This window comes from Triturus cristatus, chromosome 12 (genome assembly GCF_964204655.1).
Source record: "Triturus cristatus chromosome 12, aTriCri1.1, whole genome shotgun sequence".
Taxonomy (NCBI): Eukaryota; Metazoa; Chordata; class Amphibia; order Caudata; family Salamandridae; genus Triturus; species Triturus cristatus.
This window is the reverse complement of record NC_140595.1, coordinates 159693413-159712388: the sequence shown is the minus strand read 5'-3', so window position 1 is coordinate 159712388 and position 18976 is coordinate 159693413. Positions and strand designations below refer to the sequence as shown.

General features: G+C 48.1%; 1 protein-coding gene across 11 annotated transcripts in view; it reads left to right on the top strand.

The window, feature by feature from the left end:
- The window catches only part of ARHGEF2 (Rho/Rac guanine nucleotide exchange factor 2), a 724728-nt gene that overhangs the window by 663182 nt on the left and 42570 nt on the right, over positions 1-18976 (top strand). For all 11 annotated transcript variants that reach the window (XM_085638384.1, XM_085638386.1, XM_085638383.1 and 8 more), the window contains one exon: positions 8052-8181. In XM_085638384.1, the coding sequence (XP_085494510.1) occupies positions 8052-8181 (130 nt within the window). The remainder of the gene's footprint in view (positions 1-8051; positions 8182-18976) is intronic.

The window sequence follows — 18976 nt, the reverse complement described above, 5'->3', positions numbered from 1 at the left end:
AATATATTCTCCAGAGTTGTCAAGTGACCGGTATTTGGAGTCTTACCTCACACTTTATCCTCTTCATGTCAAAAAATATCAGTTTCCCATTGGGGCCCTGGAATATTCACCCAGGGCAGCGCATTTAAGTGGACAGGCTCGTCACTAAGGGCATTGTTGTTGCAATGTGGGCAGGCTGAACGCTATCCTGTAGCAACTATAAATGAATAGTTAGATGTAACAGCAGGAGTAACTACGACAACACACAGTTGGAACGCACCATCCTTCCAGGGAAATAGTTGGCAAAAGGATTCTACGGCTGGGTCTCTTCGTGCCAGGAATCAATGAAGTGAGAAAGTGGTTGTTCTTCTCTGCAAATTTCCTTAGAAACACTTTTTTTTTTCTTTGCTTGTGATCATGTGCTGAAGTTCTTTACTAAGTGGGACGGGTATGCTCAGACGCGAGTCCCGTGCTCTCCATGCCACTGAAATCAAGCTATCCTGGCTGAAAAGGGGTGAAACCCCGAAACCGGTCCTAGGATGCCTGGTTCCAGTCCAGGGAGGACCTGGCTTGGCAGTTCGGGCTGGACTGTTCCCATGAGGCACAGGGTCAGGACTGATTTGCATATGGCTGGGTTCAAACTGGAATGGCATGGTGAGCAAAAAAACGATGGATTTAGGCCCAGATCTCTGTACTGGGGTGAAAGTATGACATTGTTCTGCATTCTGTCCATCAGCTGTTGTTTTTGAAGTTCTTTACTAAGGCAGCTCTTTCTGGGTGTTTGGTGTGTCGTTGATGGTTCACACTGTAAATCGTAATTCAATAATTACGAGATGCATTAGGTGGATGTGATTTCTATAAAGACTGGCGGCCCTGCTTTCCCGCGGAACCCATATGTGCACAAAAAATGAATACCAGGGCTTTTTCCAAAGCCCTTGTGGACGATCATGCATAAACTTTTAAACCTCAGATGTGAGCGGTGCCATTAATTTAAATTTAAATAAACAGCAGCCGGGCTCCTGCATGAGATAAGAAGTAGGCTTATTTTAATATCCAAAAGCTTACATGAACCTCAAATATGCCTTTAAAGTACAGCCCTGGAGAACAATTTGGTGTGAACAAAACATGAGCAGTGCACATTGTTATATTTGTAGTGAACAAACAGTCAGTGTATAATACAGGAACCCAAATATTGACACACGCGACGTCAACGGGTAAATAGATAAATGTATAAAAGGATTTTTTTACAACAATCTGACAAGGTAAATCATCAGCTAACCATCTATTACGTGATAAGAAAACATGTGTTTTCTGCAGGGAGCTGAAAAGTCCTGCTAGCACCCCTCGCTCCTAAAGGTACACATCTAGTAGGGTCGCAGCCTACCAAAAAAGGCGGCGCTGTCCCTATGAGAAGGAGCCTGCCTTGGAGGCCAGAAATGCAAACAGCCAAGCACAAAGCACTAGCTATTCCGAGCCGGCCATCTTGAATAGTCTGTAGAAACTGAGCATGGCTGTTTTTGATTAGGAAGAACTTACCTTAGAACAAACTTCCATAGGAACAGGATAAGCTTGGCGTGCTGGTTACGTAAGCCAGTTTGGTTAGTGCTTAAGAGTAATGCTCCTGATACTCTGGCAAACACAGAGGTATCCATGCATTATCTGGAGCCATTTTGCAAAATACCTCAGAATGTATTGGGAGGGCATCCCCACTTCACTAACCCCATACACCCCACCAAACGGTGGGGGCAGGGTCCCCCGCTACCCATGCATGGAGCTGGCATCACAAAGGCTTCCAATGCTACTTTTGGTTCCCAGCTCAACCATGAACTTTAGGAAACCTTCCTTTATCGTGTGCCCAGGACAAACCAAGCGTGCTTTAATGACGTCACGTTGCTGTGACAAGGACGGCTGCTCAAAGTGCTTGTCTCGCTTAGATCTGGAGCGGTGACCATGACTGGACACTGGGGAGGCCCGCACAAGGGACAAATGTATCTGTGGTTGGAGATCGTTCTTGGGGTCTATTCATATGGACACGTCAAGGTGCCGAGCCTAGCTCAAAGAAAAGACAGCGGAGATGGAACAGTCCTTAGGAGAAGAGGCAGTGCTCTCAGATTTGGCACAAGAGGCAGTCCCAGGTGGTGTGTGCCTCGGAACACGAGGCGGATGAGGGGTGTTACCCTGAGACCGTCCCAGGATGCTTGTTTCCGGTCCCGGGAAGACATGGCTTGGCAGTTCGGGCTGGACTGTTCCCATTAGGCACAGGGTCAAGACTGACTTGCATATAGCTGGGTCTTAACTGGGGCGGCGAATTGAGCTAAAGAATGATAATGGATTTAAACCCAGATCTGTGACTGAGGGCAAGTGCCTGAAAAGTTTTAGCGCTCCGTCCATCATCTCCTTGTGTTTGCTATACTCCTAACAAGACACAGTTATAGACAAAGGGAGTTCTCGGATCAAGAGACAGTCCTGGAAGTAGAATACACTCACAACAAGACACAGTTCTACACAAAGAGTGCTCTCGGGACAAGAGACAGTCCTGGAAGTAGAATACAGTCACAACAAGACACAGTTCTACACAAAGAGTGCTCTCGGGACAAGAGACAGTCCTGGAAGTAGAATACAGTCACAACAAGACACAGTTCTAGACAAACAAAGGGTGTTCTCGGAACGAGGCAGTCCTGGAAGTAGAATGTACTCTGGACATGATACACAGTCCTAGACAAAGGGTGCTCTCAGAACATGAGACTGTCCTGGAAGTAGAATATACTCCTAACAAGACACAGTTCTAGACAAAGAGCGCTCTCGGAACAAGAGACAGCCTTGGAAGTAGGATGTACTCTTAACAAGACACAGTTCTAGACAAAAGGAGTTCTCAGAGCAAGAGACAGTCCTGGAAATAGAATATAATCCTAGCAAGACAGTTCTAGACAAAGAGTGTTCTCTGAACAAGAGACAGCCCTGGAAGAAGAATATACTCCTCACAAAATACAGTTCTAGACAAAGTGTGCTTCCGGAACAAGAGACGGTCCTGGAAAAAGGATATACTCCGAACACAAGGCACTGTGTCGACTTTCCCCGGAACAAGACACCGGTCTCGTTGGAGAGTTGAAGATGCAGCCGAAGTTGTGATGTTCCGCCTTTGACCCCTGACGTCATCATGGCCACAGCCCTTTAACGCTCTCTATTTGCTGCTGAGGTTATACGGGCAGGACAAAGCATGGACATTTTAGCAAGTAGCAGGACTCTGGGGTCACGCCGGCTTCCTGTGTCTGCTGTTGCTTTAAGGACCCCTGGTGCCACGGATATCCTCGACAGGCTGTGGCTGTTGCAGGACAGAAGGACAGCCCTGTGTGCTTGCCCTAAGGCAGCAGACAGTTTAACCTTTGGGCAGAGTCAGCATTTAGCAGTCACGTGGGAAGTTCTGCTGACAATTTTAAGATTGTAGGAGGCTAGAAGGCCAGTAGACGCCCCCTGATCAGCTGCCTGCGAAGAATACGGAAATACGCCGCGTCTTAAAGGGTGCGGCTCGAGTCTGCAAACGCAATCACCAGCATGCGACCTTTTGTGCTCTTTCTTGCATATGCTGCCCCCTACCGCCAGTATCGAGGAACAGTTCACGTTTAGCGAAGTTCATTTACTTGCCGTTTTGTATGCCATGGACAAGAAGACCCAAGCAATGAAAGAGCCCTTCATTTGAGGAGCAATTACGAAAAGATATTATTAGACGGCTAATACGAGTCTAATATGTGATAAAGTATAGAATATACTATATATAACCCAGCGTTTCCCGAACTGTAGGCCGCGAGCTGATATTTGGTGGGTCGGGAAAGTTCGCGCAATAAATAATGATGTCTGTAAATTCTGTGTCTAACTTCTCAGGCTGTCTTCTGCTCAATTGCTGAGGGATTAGTATTTACTTTTCTTTCTCTGACTGCAAAACGAGATGAGTTTTAACCGCTTCGGTGCTCATGACGAGCTGGGCTTATCATAACCGTCGCGGCCCGCCCACGCGCGGTTGATTCCCTGCCTGTGCGGGAGAACCAATCAGTGGGCGGGGTCGTGACGAGCTCAGCTCGTCACGAGCACAGCGCCACCGCCGCCCCCCCCCCCCCACCGTGGGGGAATTACCCCCGCGTGGAAGGGGTTAACGTGCCTCATGTCCGTTAAACATAGATGGGTCGCCAAAGTGGGTCATGGTTCTAAAATGCTTGGGAACCACTGCTGTAACCTACTATAGTTTAACACACTAGATAATATGATTGATAGTGAACGTATGGGGCAATCATGGTGTACGGTGGGGGTAGAAACAAATACATAGGGTGTGGTACACAAATAATGGAAGCAGCATCGTTAGCAACATTACCCATTTTTATAGATCAGAGTAAAGAGATAGGGGTTTTTCATGATGGAAAGTAAGGTTGACCCAAAGGTTTCAACTGTTTTTTACAAATATAATTTTGCGTTATTGTTCTAAATTTTCCCCATCCTAGGTGCACCTCTTGATATCTTGGGGATTTTTCTTTGTTGGATTTTTGTATTTCCAGAATAAAGACGAGGTCCTTGCTTTGAAGGGTGGATGGGCCCCAAATATAGTGTGTTTTCCACAAGTTAGTTGGGAGATCCTGGAAACACAGCTCTGTGCATGATGCAAGCCGGCCTACGAATGCTTCTCTCTTGCAACGTGAGCCTCGTAGAAGAGATCAGAATGGATGAGACGTGCTCATATTTTCTTGCTCTCATGGCCACCTGGGCATCGGCATGGCGGGATGCTTTAAAGGGGGGCAGGGTCAGTTTACAGGCACCCATAAGTAGGGAGTTCCCATGCTTTAGTCTCAACAGAATGGGGGATTGTCTGACTAGCATCTGCTTCAAGGATAACATTTGTGATAGCACATTGGAGTATGAGTTGAAATTGAGCTCTCATTGCATTGATGTGTGTTTGTGTGTTTGTGTGTGTGTGTGCTCAGGCTAAAAGTTGTGTTAAGAATGAAACCAAGGGATTTAATGGATTCAACAATTCATGGTATACAATTGAATCCTGGAACTGAGTTTAGCCTGGCTTGAATTGGAGCTAAGGAGCTGGGTGGGGATAACAGAAGGAACTCTGTGTGGATGGGTTAAGATGTGATGTCTGGACAGCCAGTTATTTTAAGCAGGTTAAGATGTGATGTCTGGACAGCCAGTTGTCTTAAGCAGGTTAAGCCGTGGTGTTGGGACAACCAGTCTTGCATTACTTTCAAAACTGTGGTCACAAATTCTACATCCACAGTGATGCAGCTATTTTATGTAAGGTTAAGCAGAGGCTCCCATCATAGTCTTTCCACAGATTCCGTAAGGTGTAGCTAGAAGAGGGGCGGGGTGTTGCAAAACTTCCCAATCCTGTATTCTTCTGACGTAGGGTTGGTTTCCTAGTCTCTCGTTTGTTTCCATATACGGTTGGACTTCACGTTTTTGGTTCCCTTTTCCAGACCAACATGGCCACCTCCTTTAGAAAATTCTTTGTCTATCTTCTTGTTTCTTCCATTGGGCCCATATATGAGAGGGTTTGTAGCGAGGTGAGCTTGTTTATGGGGTGAAAGTGGTGTATACAGGGCGGTAAAGCATTGCAATGGTCAGAAGAAGGCCCCTCATCGAGGCTGCTCCACGTTAAAGATCCATGGGCAGCCTGCCGAGCAGTTTTTTGTTACTGTTATTGCTCAATTTGCCTACAGGTTGTAGTTTTTGTAGGTGGAGTAACGTTTCCATCTTGTGATGTTGAGTCCACACTAGGGCCAACAGAACATCAAATGCAGACTTGAAAGTGTATTCAACTGGGTCGTTTATACAAGTCTCTGGGAGAGTCTATGCAGGGTACGGATACCAAATTATGAATTTGTTACTGTATTGGTTTGCCCCCTACCAGCAGTTGGCGTGGGCGTAGGGTCATTGAGGCACATATAGTGTCCATCATTCCTCTGGGAGGCTGGCGTTGCTGCTCTCTGACTGAATGGGTGTTGTGAGGCAGATCCTCCCATTGGATTGGCTGAAACTAAGTCCCCAATGTACAATCCATTGGACTGACCGAAGCGAACTACCCAAGGTACGCTCCCATTGGACTGTCCTAAATGCCCTCCTCAAGGTATACTCCCATTGGACTGACGTAAGCAAACTTATCAGGGTAAACTCCCATTGGACTGATATAAGCGAACTCCCAGGGTAGACTCCCATTGGACTGACATAAGCAAACTTATCAAGGTAAACTCCCATTGGACTGATACAAGCGAACTTCCAAGATACTCTCCCATTGGACTGACGTAAGCGAACTCCCAAAGGTACTCAGATTTAATTAGAGAGGAGACAATGTTTACTTTTTGGTTGTGCTACTGAGCTAAGAGCTGGTTACAAGTTGTGAAGGTTTGGTAGCCAGGCTGAAGGGACAGCTCTGCTTCACCTAAATCTTCCACTTTTTGAAGCTGAAAATCCTCCGTTCTCCTACAGATGGCTCACTCCCTTTCCCAGCTCAGTCGCTTAATTTGTAAAAGGCTGCCTGGCTTTGATTCCTCCTCATGTCTCCTTCTCCCACCACCCTACCCGGTCTCATTATCTCACTCCTGCAGCTTTTTTTGTCGGCACTTCCTTCTCCCGGTTACTGTTTTCCTATCTTCCTCTCCCTCTTTCTACCTTCCTTTATCTCTCTTGCTCTGGGTCGCACTCGTGTTTATGAGAAATAAGCCCCAGTGCCCTCCATCAGCAACCCCTGTCACAAATTAAGCACTTCCCAGCTCACACTGTTGAATGATTTATCAAGGACAGGGAATTATAGCGAGCCTAGGAATAGGAGAGTCTCCCTGAATGTCACTTTAGACTGCGGGCTTTGACTCATTCTCACACCCTTCTGCGGCAGGTAGAAGACGGGCAGCCACCCTGGATATTAATAATTGTGTAAATCAAGCCTCTGGCCAACTGTGCTTCATGTGAACGAGATGGGTCGACACGCAGGCGAGGAATCTCGCAGTATTCCTGCGACACTGAGCTTGTGTTAGACAGTACCATATCGAGTCAGCAGAAACGAATCGTGCACTCGCCAGCGCATATTTATTGGTGCTATATTTTCTCAGCGTCTCTTCGCTTTGACACTGCCGGGATATCACCCACCATCTGGACATACCAATCTTTCCAACTTCCCTTTCAAAAGTATCACCTTAGAAAAGAGCTGGGTAGGTTATTCAGATATCCCCAAAAACGGAGTGTCTGAAACACCCATGGCTGGCAGACGGAGATCTATTGTGCACTGGCTTTCAAAAATCATGAGTGACAAAGTGATGTTTGGGTGTTTATGCAAGTCATCGAAAGGGTTGAACCACCATGTGTTTTAGCCAGGTAGAGAATTCTAAAGGGAAATTGATAGGGCACTATGTAAAAAGACTACCAAAGATTAAGTCCAGGCTAACAATACTTTTAGGCACAAAGATAGAAGAACTGTTTTGAAAGGGATGGGGAACTTATGGTACAGAGCAAAGAAACTAACATGGATCTTGGTAAGCAGAGTTTTCAAAATATCTTTATAAGATACATTTTCATAAATATATTTTCATGGGAATTACTCACATTGGCTGTCCTGAAAGTTTGATACAACCCTCGCCCTCCTGCTACTACGCTGGACACCCCGGGAATAGGGCATATCCAGTGCATGTATTAGAAATCATGAGCTCTATTTGCCTACAGTGCCTGGCTCTGACGTTAATGTCCATGACTGTAGTCATAGACATAAACATCATTCTCGTTGAAAGTAAGTCGCTGAAGGCGGCCCAAACTTTCTGGGTGAATTGGGTGGTCGCGTATTAATTGGTTAGAGATGGTTGTATTCCCTGCGCCAGGAGTTTTACCTTTGATGTTTATTAATGTTGAAAGAATTCAGATCCACTGCTCAGAGTCCTAAACCTCAGCCAGATGCTCACTTTCCGACTTCAAAAGAGGAAATGAACACATTCCTGGCATACATGTCCCTCCTTGTAATTCAGAGGGCCCTGGATGCCAGGTCCCATCTTGTTCCACAAATTCATCTTGGCATCCTCTCTTTATTCCATTTCCAGCAACCATACGTGAGCGGCCCAGCTCGGCCATCTACCCATCGGAGAGCTTCCGCCAGACCCTGCTGGGATCGCGAAGGGGTCGGCCCTCCTTGTCCCTGTCCAAAAGCGTCTCTACGACCAACATCGCAGGGTAAGTCTGAGTGTCCTTCGAGAGGGACTTGCGGCCTCTCCTGCTCTGGACTGGCGTCCCCAGCTCGCTGTACTGAGCCAGGGCAGCGGTAGGGTACCTTTCCAGGTATCTCTGATTTCCAAAGGTTCTCCACAATGTAGGAGGAGGATGGTTTAGCTGCTTGAGTGAGAGTCGTGGAATCCACAGACTGTTTGCAAGATGTGCAATGATCAGGGCTGGAAATGGGGCGCGAGGGGTAGTGGGAGGACATTAAGTTGGAACCAGAAGAAGAGCGTTTCAAAAAGCACAGCAGAAACACAGCCCAGGCAGTAAATGATATACCTGAACATACGTCTGTTGTGATGTCACTGCTGCTACCCAATCCCCTTCTACCACCTTCTAGAGCTCCGTCCGCGTCACAATTTCTGAAAAGTGATCCCCTGAACCTGCCTTATACATTACAGAGCCTCTGTGTCTCATACACGCGCTCTTCCGTATGTTACCCTCCATGCCCACCTTCTGAAATGGAGGCTCCAGCAGCGAAATTATGGAAAAAGATCCCCGCCTTGTCTTTCTGGAAAGTGATCCCCTTCGCCCACCCGCTGGAGCATGATTCCCTGCATCCACCTTTATCAGTGTGACCCCTGCACACACCTTCCAGCACACAGCCCTCTCCCACCACCATCTGGAATGAACTCCCCAGCGCCACCTTCTAGAAAAACATTCCCTACATTGTCCTTCTGGAATGATCCCCCCTGCACCCACTTTATTTCCCTGTCCTTCTGGAAGGCGATACCCTGAACTTACCTGCTGGAGCAGGATTCACTGCACCCACCTCCTAGTACGCGATCCCTTTGTCCGCTATGTCGAACATAATTGATGCCGTCTATCTCAGGAAAAGTGATCTCCTGTGTCCACCTTCTTGAACACAATCCCCTGCTCCCGCCTTTTATTTCCAACCCTGGCAATTACAAAGATGAATGACTGAGCCTGAGAGCCGGTCCTTAAAAGAGCCCCATTCTCTGACACGTTAAAGTGCCTCCATTTAATCAATTGGGTAAGAAAAGATGAGTTTTTAGGCCTTACTGCGCGTGCCAGGTGGTTGCAAGCAGTTTTAGCGGACTGGATTGCAATAGTCCACTCTCGGGTTGACTCCCTCAGAAGGCAGTATCCACCTTAATAAATGTATCATTGTTTTTTTCTCAGTACACCTACCATTCCGCATTCCTATCCCTTTCCACTGCCCCTTGGTCCCCTCCCATGAACTCTGCTTGGCGTATAATGTATTTTAACATTATACGCCAGCCCGATTGTTGGAAACTCTGAAGCCTCCCCCCACCCCCATCGTTCTTACTGCCCCAGCTACGCCCCTGCCTGCAGGATCTTCTGCCTGGGTCCTGATGCTGATGCAGAAGGCAGAGAGAGGCTGAGAGCCGTGTGCAGACAGGCCCCTGGGCCCAGACAAGCTCTTTTCAGAAATAATCTCTTTTGGCGAATCTTTTCCTACGGGGCGATGTGGGTCAGGATCAGGATAGAACGGCTTCTTTACCTTGGCGTTTGCACTGGTGTCATATCACTCGTAAAGTGGGAGCAGTCATCTGGCAGCCTCGTGCTGGGTCTCTGCTTTCGACACTTCCTGGGATCGGGTCAAGCACGCGCTGTTGCCACGTGTTCCCTCCGAATGACCGTCGCTTCCGCCCCCCCCCCCCCCCCGGCCCCATACTATATAGACTGACAATTCATACTCCGTGACACCAACCGATCTGTCTCCTCGCACTGAAATGACTAGTGCGCGTATTAACCACCTTATCTTCCATGCTGTATTTTTTATCCCTGGTTTTGCTTCCTTACAGCCTGCCTACTATGTAATGCAATTTCCGTCTGTATTTCTTTACAGTATGTATGTAAAGCGCTCTGATACATACGGGTCAAGCTAGCGCTATATAAAAGTTTTAAAATAAATTAAAAAAAAAATAATTGACCCACCAACTCGACTCTCCTGTGAACAAGGAAGAAGGGCTCTGCTGCCTGCGCGCCCCCCCCCCCCCCAATCAGGATCGCCCCTCCCCCGTGCAGGTGACACGCAGATCCCTGCAGCTCGCAGTAGACGCTCCATGCTGTCCTGTCCCACCTGCCCTCATACGTCATTGAGGCTCACACGACTGCAGAGATAGATCTGACCCAGTGTTGGGGCGAATGTGATTTGTTTCCTTCTTTTTGTTGTCTGGGGTTTGTTTTCGCTTTTCCCATGTGAGCCAGCACTTACTCAACGGACACTGAGTCCGTTAGCCCTATTCGATGACAACCGTAGGCTTAAATGTTAAAAACACAGTTATATTTGCGAGAAAAAAAAAACTGCGGTAAAACACGGTTTATGTACAAGACTGTAGGATCTCGAGGAAATGACACACACAAAAATAAACTAAAAGAAGTAAAAAGTCTATCAGATTGGCTGAAATGTTTAAATAACGACAGTACCAATCATTTGTTGCTTGGACAGTTGGTTTCCTCCGCCACAAAAGAAATATGAACTATAGTATTTCTGTAAATACCCGAAAACGAGTAGAATTATATTAAGCCGCATTGTTCCAATTCCACCGGAATTTAAAATAAGGAGGCAAGGGGCGCCACCACCTGGCCAGTCGTTGCCTAGCCTTCAGCTCCACAAACGGGTGGTTGGTTTATTTCTACTTTCTTGTGTTCAGACTCAGAGCGAGTACATTCCTGTTTTGTTCTCATTCATTGCAATGGGAAGATTGGTGGTTCTTCGATGCAAAACAGACCCGCCGTCGAAGTGTCCCCCAGACGATGAACCTGGAGATTTTAATGCGTTGGGGCCCTAGGCCCCCATACAGTATAAAGGAACACGCAGACACAGCGTTAGGGTATCTGGAACTGGCCCAAGGCACGTGCGCCCAGCCCTTTTATTAGCAGGGTCACATGTCCTGGTGATGGCTGGGTGTGGGGTGGTAATGCAAGCCAGCCATCGGGGAGTGGCCGGCACAAGAAACACTAGAACAGTGGCCAGCTGGTCACTACAGAGATGTCGTACAGGGCGAGTCACCGTCGAGAACAGCACGTGGGTCAGATCTGCCTCTGTGGGAACCATAGCTGCCAAGGGTTCAGATTGCTATGTGTGACATTTTCATAACTTCAGTGTAATTATGAGTGACATTTCAACGACTATGAGTGACACTTTCTTGCGAGCAAACTTAAGCAATAAATACAAGGGAAACACATGATTATCACAAATGACACCCATTTGAGCAACGAGAAAAAATAAGATCTTAAAACTGATGCAAGGCACCAGACATAAAAGGGCACTAACCGGAGACAGACTGCGTGACTGCAGCTCAGTCACAGATGGGAGGGAGGCATTGCAGGCGGCTCAGAAGATGATCATTGTTCTGCTCGTCTGTCATGACCATGCACTAGCCGAAAAAGCACATTTTATAGCATAGTAAATCAAGTGCAACTAGGAGATTTGGGTCTTAAACTCGGCGAACCGGCCCACTTACAGCCCTGATGCGCTTCAGACCTCTCTAAAATGGTGATTTCTGCACAGACATGGTGGCAACCACACTACCCGTCGACGCACACACAGTTGGGTGTCACCCTCTTTTCACTTCTGTTCGCCAGCCTAACAAGTAAAATGTCTCTGCATACTTTGACAGGATAACCCACTTTTCCTTTTCAAACCCATATCACACTCCAAAAAAGTGTTAATTCTCTGTCCACTTTAACGAAATCCCCCCTTTAAATGCCTCAGTTCACCCACATCTTTGACCCATCAGTTCACCCACATCTTTGAACCAAGAGGTTGGCACGTATGCGGACTAACTTGCACAGATATTAGGGCTCCCCGGCCTGAATCACCGGGGATCTGGGTAGGCCACGCCCTCTGCAGCAACCTCCTTTCAACTTTTAGGGAAAGTATGTGTTCAAGGCATGTGAGCTGTACATCACATGCTTGTGCATATATCGCCATCTAGTGTTGGGCCCGGATGTTTGCATTTTGTTTTTCTTCGAAGAAGTCTTTGTAGTCACGAGGTAGGTGACTCTTCCTTTCGGTGATAGTGCGCATGGTCATTCTAATTCCCAACAGGTGCACCTTTGTGCCTTGCAACTTCCATTTATATCTTCATTAACATTTGAGACACAAGGTGGGTATTAGCGAAACAATATCACTGTGTCTTCTGCTGAGCACAAAACAAGAATCTTAAATTACTGTAGAGGAACTGGAAATACTAAGCAAGTGAAGATCGCAGGAGATGTTCAGAAAGAGATTGATTCCTTTCTTCACGTGGTTTGTGGGAAAGCTGCCCTTGACAGGAAAACGAAAGCGAAAGTAGCTTTGGATGTTTACAGCTCTGCAGCTGGCCCAGAGATTGATGCCAGCCTGTCACTTAGGAGACAGCTACAAGGGGCCTGCTCCTCACACATGAAAGGGTGTTCTCCGACAGTTATTGAAAGGGACTAAAATTCCGATTTTCGTAGCAAGCAGCAAAGTAAAATCGTGATTTGCATTTTGTGTCTTTACTCAACTTTCAGCAGTAAAGGAACGTAATGATAAGGGTGACCAGAAACTCCACATCACTGGGACACAACTGTTCCAGTTCTGTGTTTTGATCTAACATGTCTGTGCATCTGGGAGTTGATGTCTCTGTTCATTTTAATTGAGCCGGCTGCACCAGCTCACCTGATAAAAATGATGGATAAGAGCATAGTCCAGGAACGGAAGAGTAGTATCCTGGTAACATGCAGCCAGCCATCTATGCACCGTAATCAGTGGGCCTCTCTGACGTCACGTGAGTGACCCGGTCCAAAAGGGAACCGAAGTCAGAGAGGCCTCGACAGCATGAAACACTCAGTTACACTCCTCATGCTGGGCCACACACAGCCTCTAACTAACATACTTGGGCAGTGGCCACAGATGGGAGTCAGTTCGGACTGCGGTGGTGGTGCCGCTCCATTGGAGGCAGCAATCCAGACTGCCAAGGCTGGCCAGGAGGCTGCAGGCACGCGGCAATACAGATTTACCGCCGGGCCCCAGCCCGCCTCCAGTGGCGTCCAGGATGGACAGTGAGTCCTCCAACTCACAGGGAGCCATAACAATGCCACGATCACCAACCAAGTCGGAAGCCATATCACACTGGGCAATTAGCGGGACACCTTTCAGTACCGGCATGCCTGTGTTATAGTCTGATTTGCACATCAGCTTGAATACTCACCTCAGACCCGCCCAGAACCCAGTGAGCCCCAGACCGGCAACCGCCTGAAGTAAATGTGCTCGCACATCGCATCAGAGAAGTGTGTGTTGTACCTGAGCCAGCAGGGCACTCAGCTGCTTCTCCCGCTGCAGTATTTTGTGTCATACACCTCCTGTATAGACGAGATGAGCACTGCCGACGATGTGGAACGTATCAGAGCTGCACAGCGGGCCGTCCAGTAACAAGCAGTCGGCTGCACCCCAGCAATGATGAACTGAGTTCGGTGGCGGGGTGGGGGTGGGGGGGGGCTGAGACCACGGGGGCCATGACCCGGGCCGGTGCAAGCTGCACCAGGAAGCACCATGCTGCGAGCACCCTCATTGAATTTGGCGCCACCCGCATAGCCAGCCCATTACAACAAACTGAACTGCTCGGAGCTCGCTGGTAGCAGGATGTGACGTCCTCCTTGTGGCGCCAACACCCAGTATAACAAATGATTTATGCTACATTGTAGCAGTGAGTGTGAGCCTTGAGGCGAACTCCATGCCTGCTCGCGCAAGCCACGGCAGCAGCTCCCACCCTTTTAGGCAATGCTTCGGTACAGTGACGGCTGCTGAGACGGTGACTATGCATATGCGTAACAATGCATTTCAGTCTGGTAATGCGGAGTACCACACTGAAATGCGTTAGTCTAACGCCTGATGCGTGGTACTTGGCAGGACTGGGGAACACGTGTGCATTAGTGGAAATACAGTGGCCCACTCTTATGTGTTGGCCTGGGTTTCTGTAGTAATGTTTTTCTCGATCTTCCACAGTGAGCATTTTCTTGCCAGTGGTATTTGGGCAAAGACTGCTGCTTCCAACTGTGGCTGCATTTCATTAGCACAGAGTTGTCTGTCAGACCCTTTCACTCGTGCAGTCAGATGTCTGAGACACCAGCTCTGTACATCTGCAAGGCCCAGTTCTCTTGTCAGTCGCGGATTCTTGCAATATTTTGACTCAAAAGTGCCTGGGAAGAAAGGGGTGAGGCTGGGAGACTGGGCATTGTAAACAGATGCGGCGTAATGCAGTGTGGCTTCTTGGAGGCATTCTGCTGACTGATACCTGCTCATGTTGTAGTAGAAATTGGTCTCCACTTAAGTACAATCGAAAAAACGATGCAAACATTGCAAAAACGCAGGCAAGTTAACAAAAAGGTCAGAAAAAAATCAACAGTCAAATATTAGCGAATAGAATATTTAGTCTTAAAAGCACTATGGACATTTTGGTGCCTCGAGGCGCACCAGCCATTTGGAGCTTGAAAGGCCCTCATTTTAATTATTAATTTCTTTATTTGTGATAGGAGGTTTATATAGTGAAGTAGTACCGTTAGCCCTCAGGAAGTAATAGGGTGATGTACAAAGACTGTATTTGAAACTTAAATTAATTTACATTGCAATAGACATGAATAACATAGAGCAAAACTCAGAGTAATAGAAAAGTGCAGAATCTAGAGGGCGGGAGAGTCGTTCTACGTCTAGGGAAACAACTGGCCATCAGGAGGGAGGAAGAGGAGGAGAGAGCAGTTTTTCCTAAGGTAGAGGAGGAAGATCTGCGTTTCTCGATGTTACGTATCAATAGAAGACACTGTTCACCGTGGCACTCTTGGTGCTGTAAAAGTATCACATTTAAAGGAGACGCAGCACAGCAAACAGAAGCGACATGGAAGAGGCGGCTCCGAAGCAGCACATGTAGAGTTGAAACGCTGTATTTCATGCTTTTCCCAAACAGAGATTGCACAGGTTGTAGCTGAGTTCCCAAGGAGGCTTCTGACGGGTTGTAGACACTGCACCAGAGCGCGCGCCTCTGAGCATCTAAGATGTGGCTTTGAGAGTACGAGGTAGAGGTGGCCACACCAGAGGAGTGTTCGCGTGCAGGAAGCATCCGGAAGTTGTGGCTGGCATTACACTGCACATGTTGCACACAGGGCACTTGTAAACCCAGCACTGGGTCTTTTTGTAAGAAAAGGAGTGTGGCAGTCCTTTACTTGATGACTCAAATGAGTGCACATACAGAGGTCTCTTCCCTAGTTGCGTAGCAAGGAGCCATGGACCCTGGTACAAGGGTTGAATGGGCCCCTCCGGTCCCTGGGCCCCTGCTGCACCAATGGTAGGTACCCTGCCCTTCCACGGGAGCTTTACAAATTTGCCAGATACATCAGCCTTTACAAATTATTAGGCATGCTAATAGAACACACAACACATTTAACTGCCTCCTCACTCTTAGATTCTGAATGTTAGTATTTATTTTTTGGGGGCAATTCTTTTTGTTGACAGTTTCAGTAAAAAGGTACAATACAAAATAGAGCACTGTTAAATACCTGGACTTCATGTACACTAATCCTTTATGGGTTCCGGAGTAGCGTGCTACTCGCCAAAAAACCGCTTCAATGCCTCATCGGGGGTAGTAAGCGCTATATAAACGCAATTACAATTACATGGACACTTTAAAGCCACTCGTCTCCCCCCAGTGCAATCCACAGCACTTCTCAGTGGTTTTGTCTGGACTATCTGCTCCCCAAAACCGACAGTGGCTGGAACGGCGCATATATTACCTTTATATTCATTCCTCTGTCCCCAAATTTTAACCCATTTTGGGTGGCAACCTCGACCTTCATAGACCACCCATTCCGCCAACATGAACCAGCCAACCCCAGCGTTAACCATATACTTTCCATGTGGACTAAATCAATTTCTACCCAAACATTTAGGAGACACCACTTCGCTGCCAGGGCGAGGGAGGACCCGCATACTTCACTTAAACAACTACCGCCACCCAGAAGCCCTGCAGTATTGGGCAATCCCAAACCATGTGCTTCAAGATGCCAGTGTGGCCTCATCCGCAGTTGACACTAGGCACCCTACCCATCTTAAACAGCATGGTTGGGGAGTAATAGGAGTGGTGGTAGATTTCTAATTGTCCTAGGCGGAAACCTGAATGTATGCGCACCTCTCTAGTGGATGCCATGGCTTCTTCCCATTCGTCATCCTCGAGTTCCCCCAGATCGTGTACCCAGCGATCTCTTAATTGTATCAGGGCATCAGGTGTATTGTGGAGTATTTCTTGTATGTCAGAGATGTGGCTTTGCATGGCATATATTCATTCAACAGTCGGTCATCTAGGGGTGAAGACTCCTGTGGCACTGCACCCCTTGGCAGCGTTGCCCTCAGTGCATGTCAGACCTGTAGACAATGATATGCTTCGGTAGGCGCTAATTGGTAGTCATGATGCAGGTCTTTAAAGGGAATGACGTCACCCTGATGCCGCAAGTCTTCCACCTGTGAGAGTCCTATTATGTCCCACTTGTCAAAGCCCAGGAGCCACCCGAGTGTTCCCAGTGCTAGTGTGTCCCACAGGGGTGTGGGCTGTGTACTGTTAGATTGTGAATGTTATTATCACCCTTCTCACTTGAACATATTCCGCAACCATATGAAGGCTGAAACAATGCGTTGACCCAAAAGATGTGTTGACCCCACCTGGATTCACACCTGGGATCTGCAGGTCACACATTGCTCTTCGCAGTTGGCGCTCAGCCCCGCCAGCTGTCCTACTGAATATACTCGAAATTTTTACCTTGCGGCAAACCATTGTCGATCGTACAGGATTGGTTAGATTTGCTGCAAGGGAAGTCGAGCTTAAGAGGCACAATCGTCTACAAAAAGGCATAGGTTTTTGAAACCTATGATCTGCTATTGCAGATGTGGGTGCACCCCCCCAAGAGTCCTAGTAATAGAAAATAATGCTCTTTGCTCTAACAGAGATCTGAAGTGGCATATTAAAACTGCATCAAAAGTGCTCCTGGGTTGCATTCAGGCGACCTTGGAGGTTTGAAAACCACATTAATCCGAAGATGCTTAAACTACCCCAGCCCACTCACTAGCAGTAGTTGGATGCCAAGCCGAAGGAATTACTGCTGTGTTGTCAGGATGAGGCTTCAATCATCTCTGTCCTTTCCAAAGAAAAAACGTCAGCCAGCACGGGCATCGGTCACTTCTCGCATGTTCTAAAAAGGGACCTAGATATCTGTGCCTTCGTTGCATGCCTAGAGCACTGCTGTGAAAGGCATTTGGATGAGAGAGTTCAGTGGCTCGAGTGCTTTCTGCAGACTTTTTAAAATATTCCTTATATCTCAAAACAATATAAAAAAAAATCCCAGTTTCGTTAAGGTAAGATGACAAAAGGAGTCCCATCAAACACAATTACTCTTACCTACACGTAAGAAAGAAAGGATACGCAAAATTAATATGGACCGCTTGTGAGAAAGTGGGTTTCTGTTGCAGTAACCCCCCCCTTTTTGCCTAATAGCGGATGCACTTTTCCTTGCTGTGCCCTGGGCTCCTGCCAATCAGGTGCCCAGGGCCTGTGTTCCTTCCCTAAAATACAAACTCCCAATTGGCAAACCCTGGCCACATGTCAGCCCCTAGTAAATGGTACCCTAGGTACCCAGGGCCTTGTGACCAGGGAAGGCCTCTAAGGGCTGCAGCACTCTTTGTGCCATCCTTAGAGGCCCTGTGCCCTTACACACACACACTGCCTTTGCAGGTTGAGTGTCTGGGTGCAGGACAAAACAGAGAGTCGACATGGCACACATCTGTGTGCCATGCCCATCACCTACACTGCCAAGGCATATGTCAGCCACCCCTCTGGCTGGGTGCCTTATTCCTATGGTGTGGGCACAGGAGCAGGAGCCCTGTGCCCCTACAGTACCCAGGTCCATTCCTGGGCCCTGTAAGTACAGTGCTGCCATGTACGAATACATGGTGCTGAGAGCTCGTCAAATACGAGTTCCACAGCACCATAATGGCAACACTGAAGACTGGGAAGTTTGGTATCAAACTTCTCAGCACATTAAACCCACACTGATGCCAGTGTGGGATTTAATGTACTAAGCACCCCAGAGGGCATCTTAGAGATGCCCCCTTACAGCTAACCTACAATCCACGTCTGCTCTGAGGCTGCCCAGGCTGCCACACAGCAGACACGTTGCTGGACCCCTGGGTGGGAGAGCTCCTGCTCTCCCGGGCCTGCAACAATGCACATCCTGGGTGAGGTGAGAAATCTCCTCCCCCAGGACGAGCAAAGGGAAGCTTCAAAGGCATGCCGCCATTTGGAGTTTCCCCAGGCCACTGCAACCCCCCACTCTGGCGGGAAGCTTGGCCGGAAACCCCATACAAGGACAGGGGATGTGCCAGCCTGCCCACCCCACCCCTCAGGTGGGGGAGGCGAGGTGAAGCACATCTCCGGGCTCTCGCCATCTTGAAGATGGGAGGCCCTACCCTATCAGGATTAGGCTACTGCCCCCCTCCCACAGGAGAGAGGCAGGATAGGGGGTGTACCCACCCCAGGACAAGGACCCATTGGTCCCTGGCCTTCACCTACCTGTAACACCCCTAAATCTAGTATTTAGGGGCACCCTGAACCTTCCTTCCCCAGATCCCAGATTCAAAACTACAAGAAGAGCAAGAAGAACAAAGACCTGCCCTGCAGCTGCTAAAAAGAGGAAGACACCAACTGCTTTGGCCCCAGCCCTACCGGCCTGTCGACCCTCGAACCTGCTCCTGCTCCAG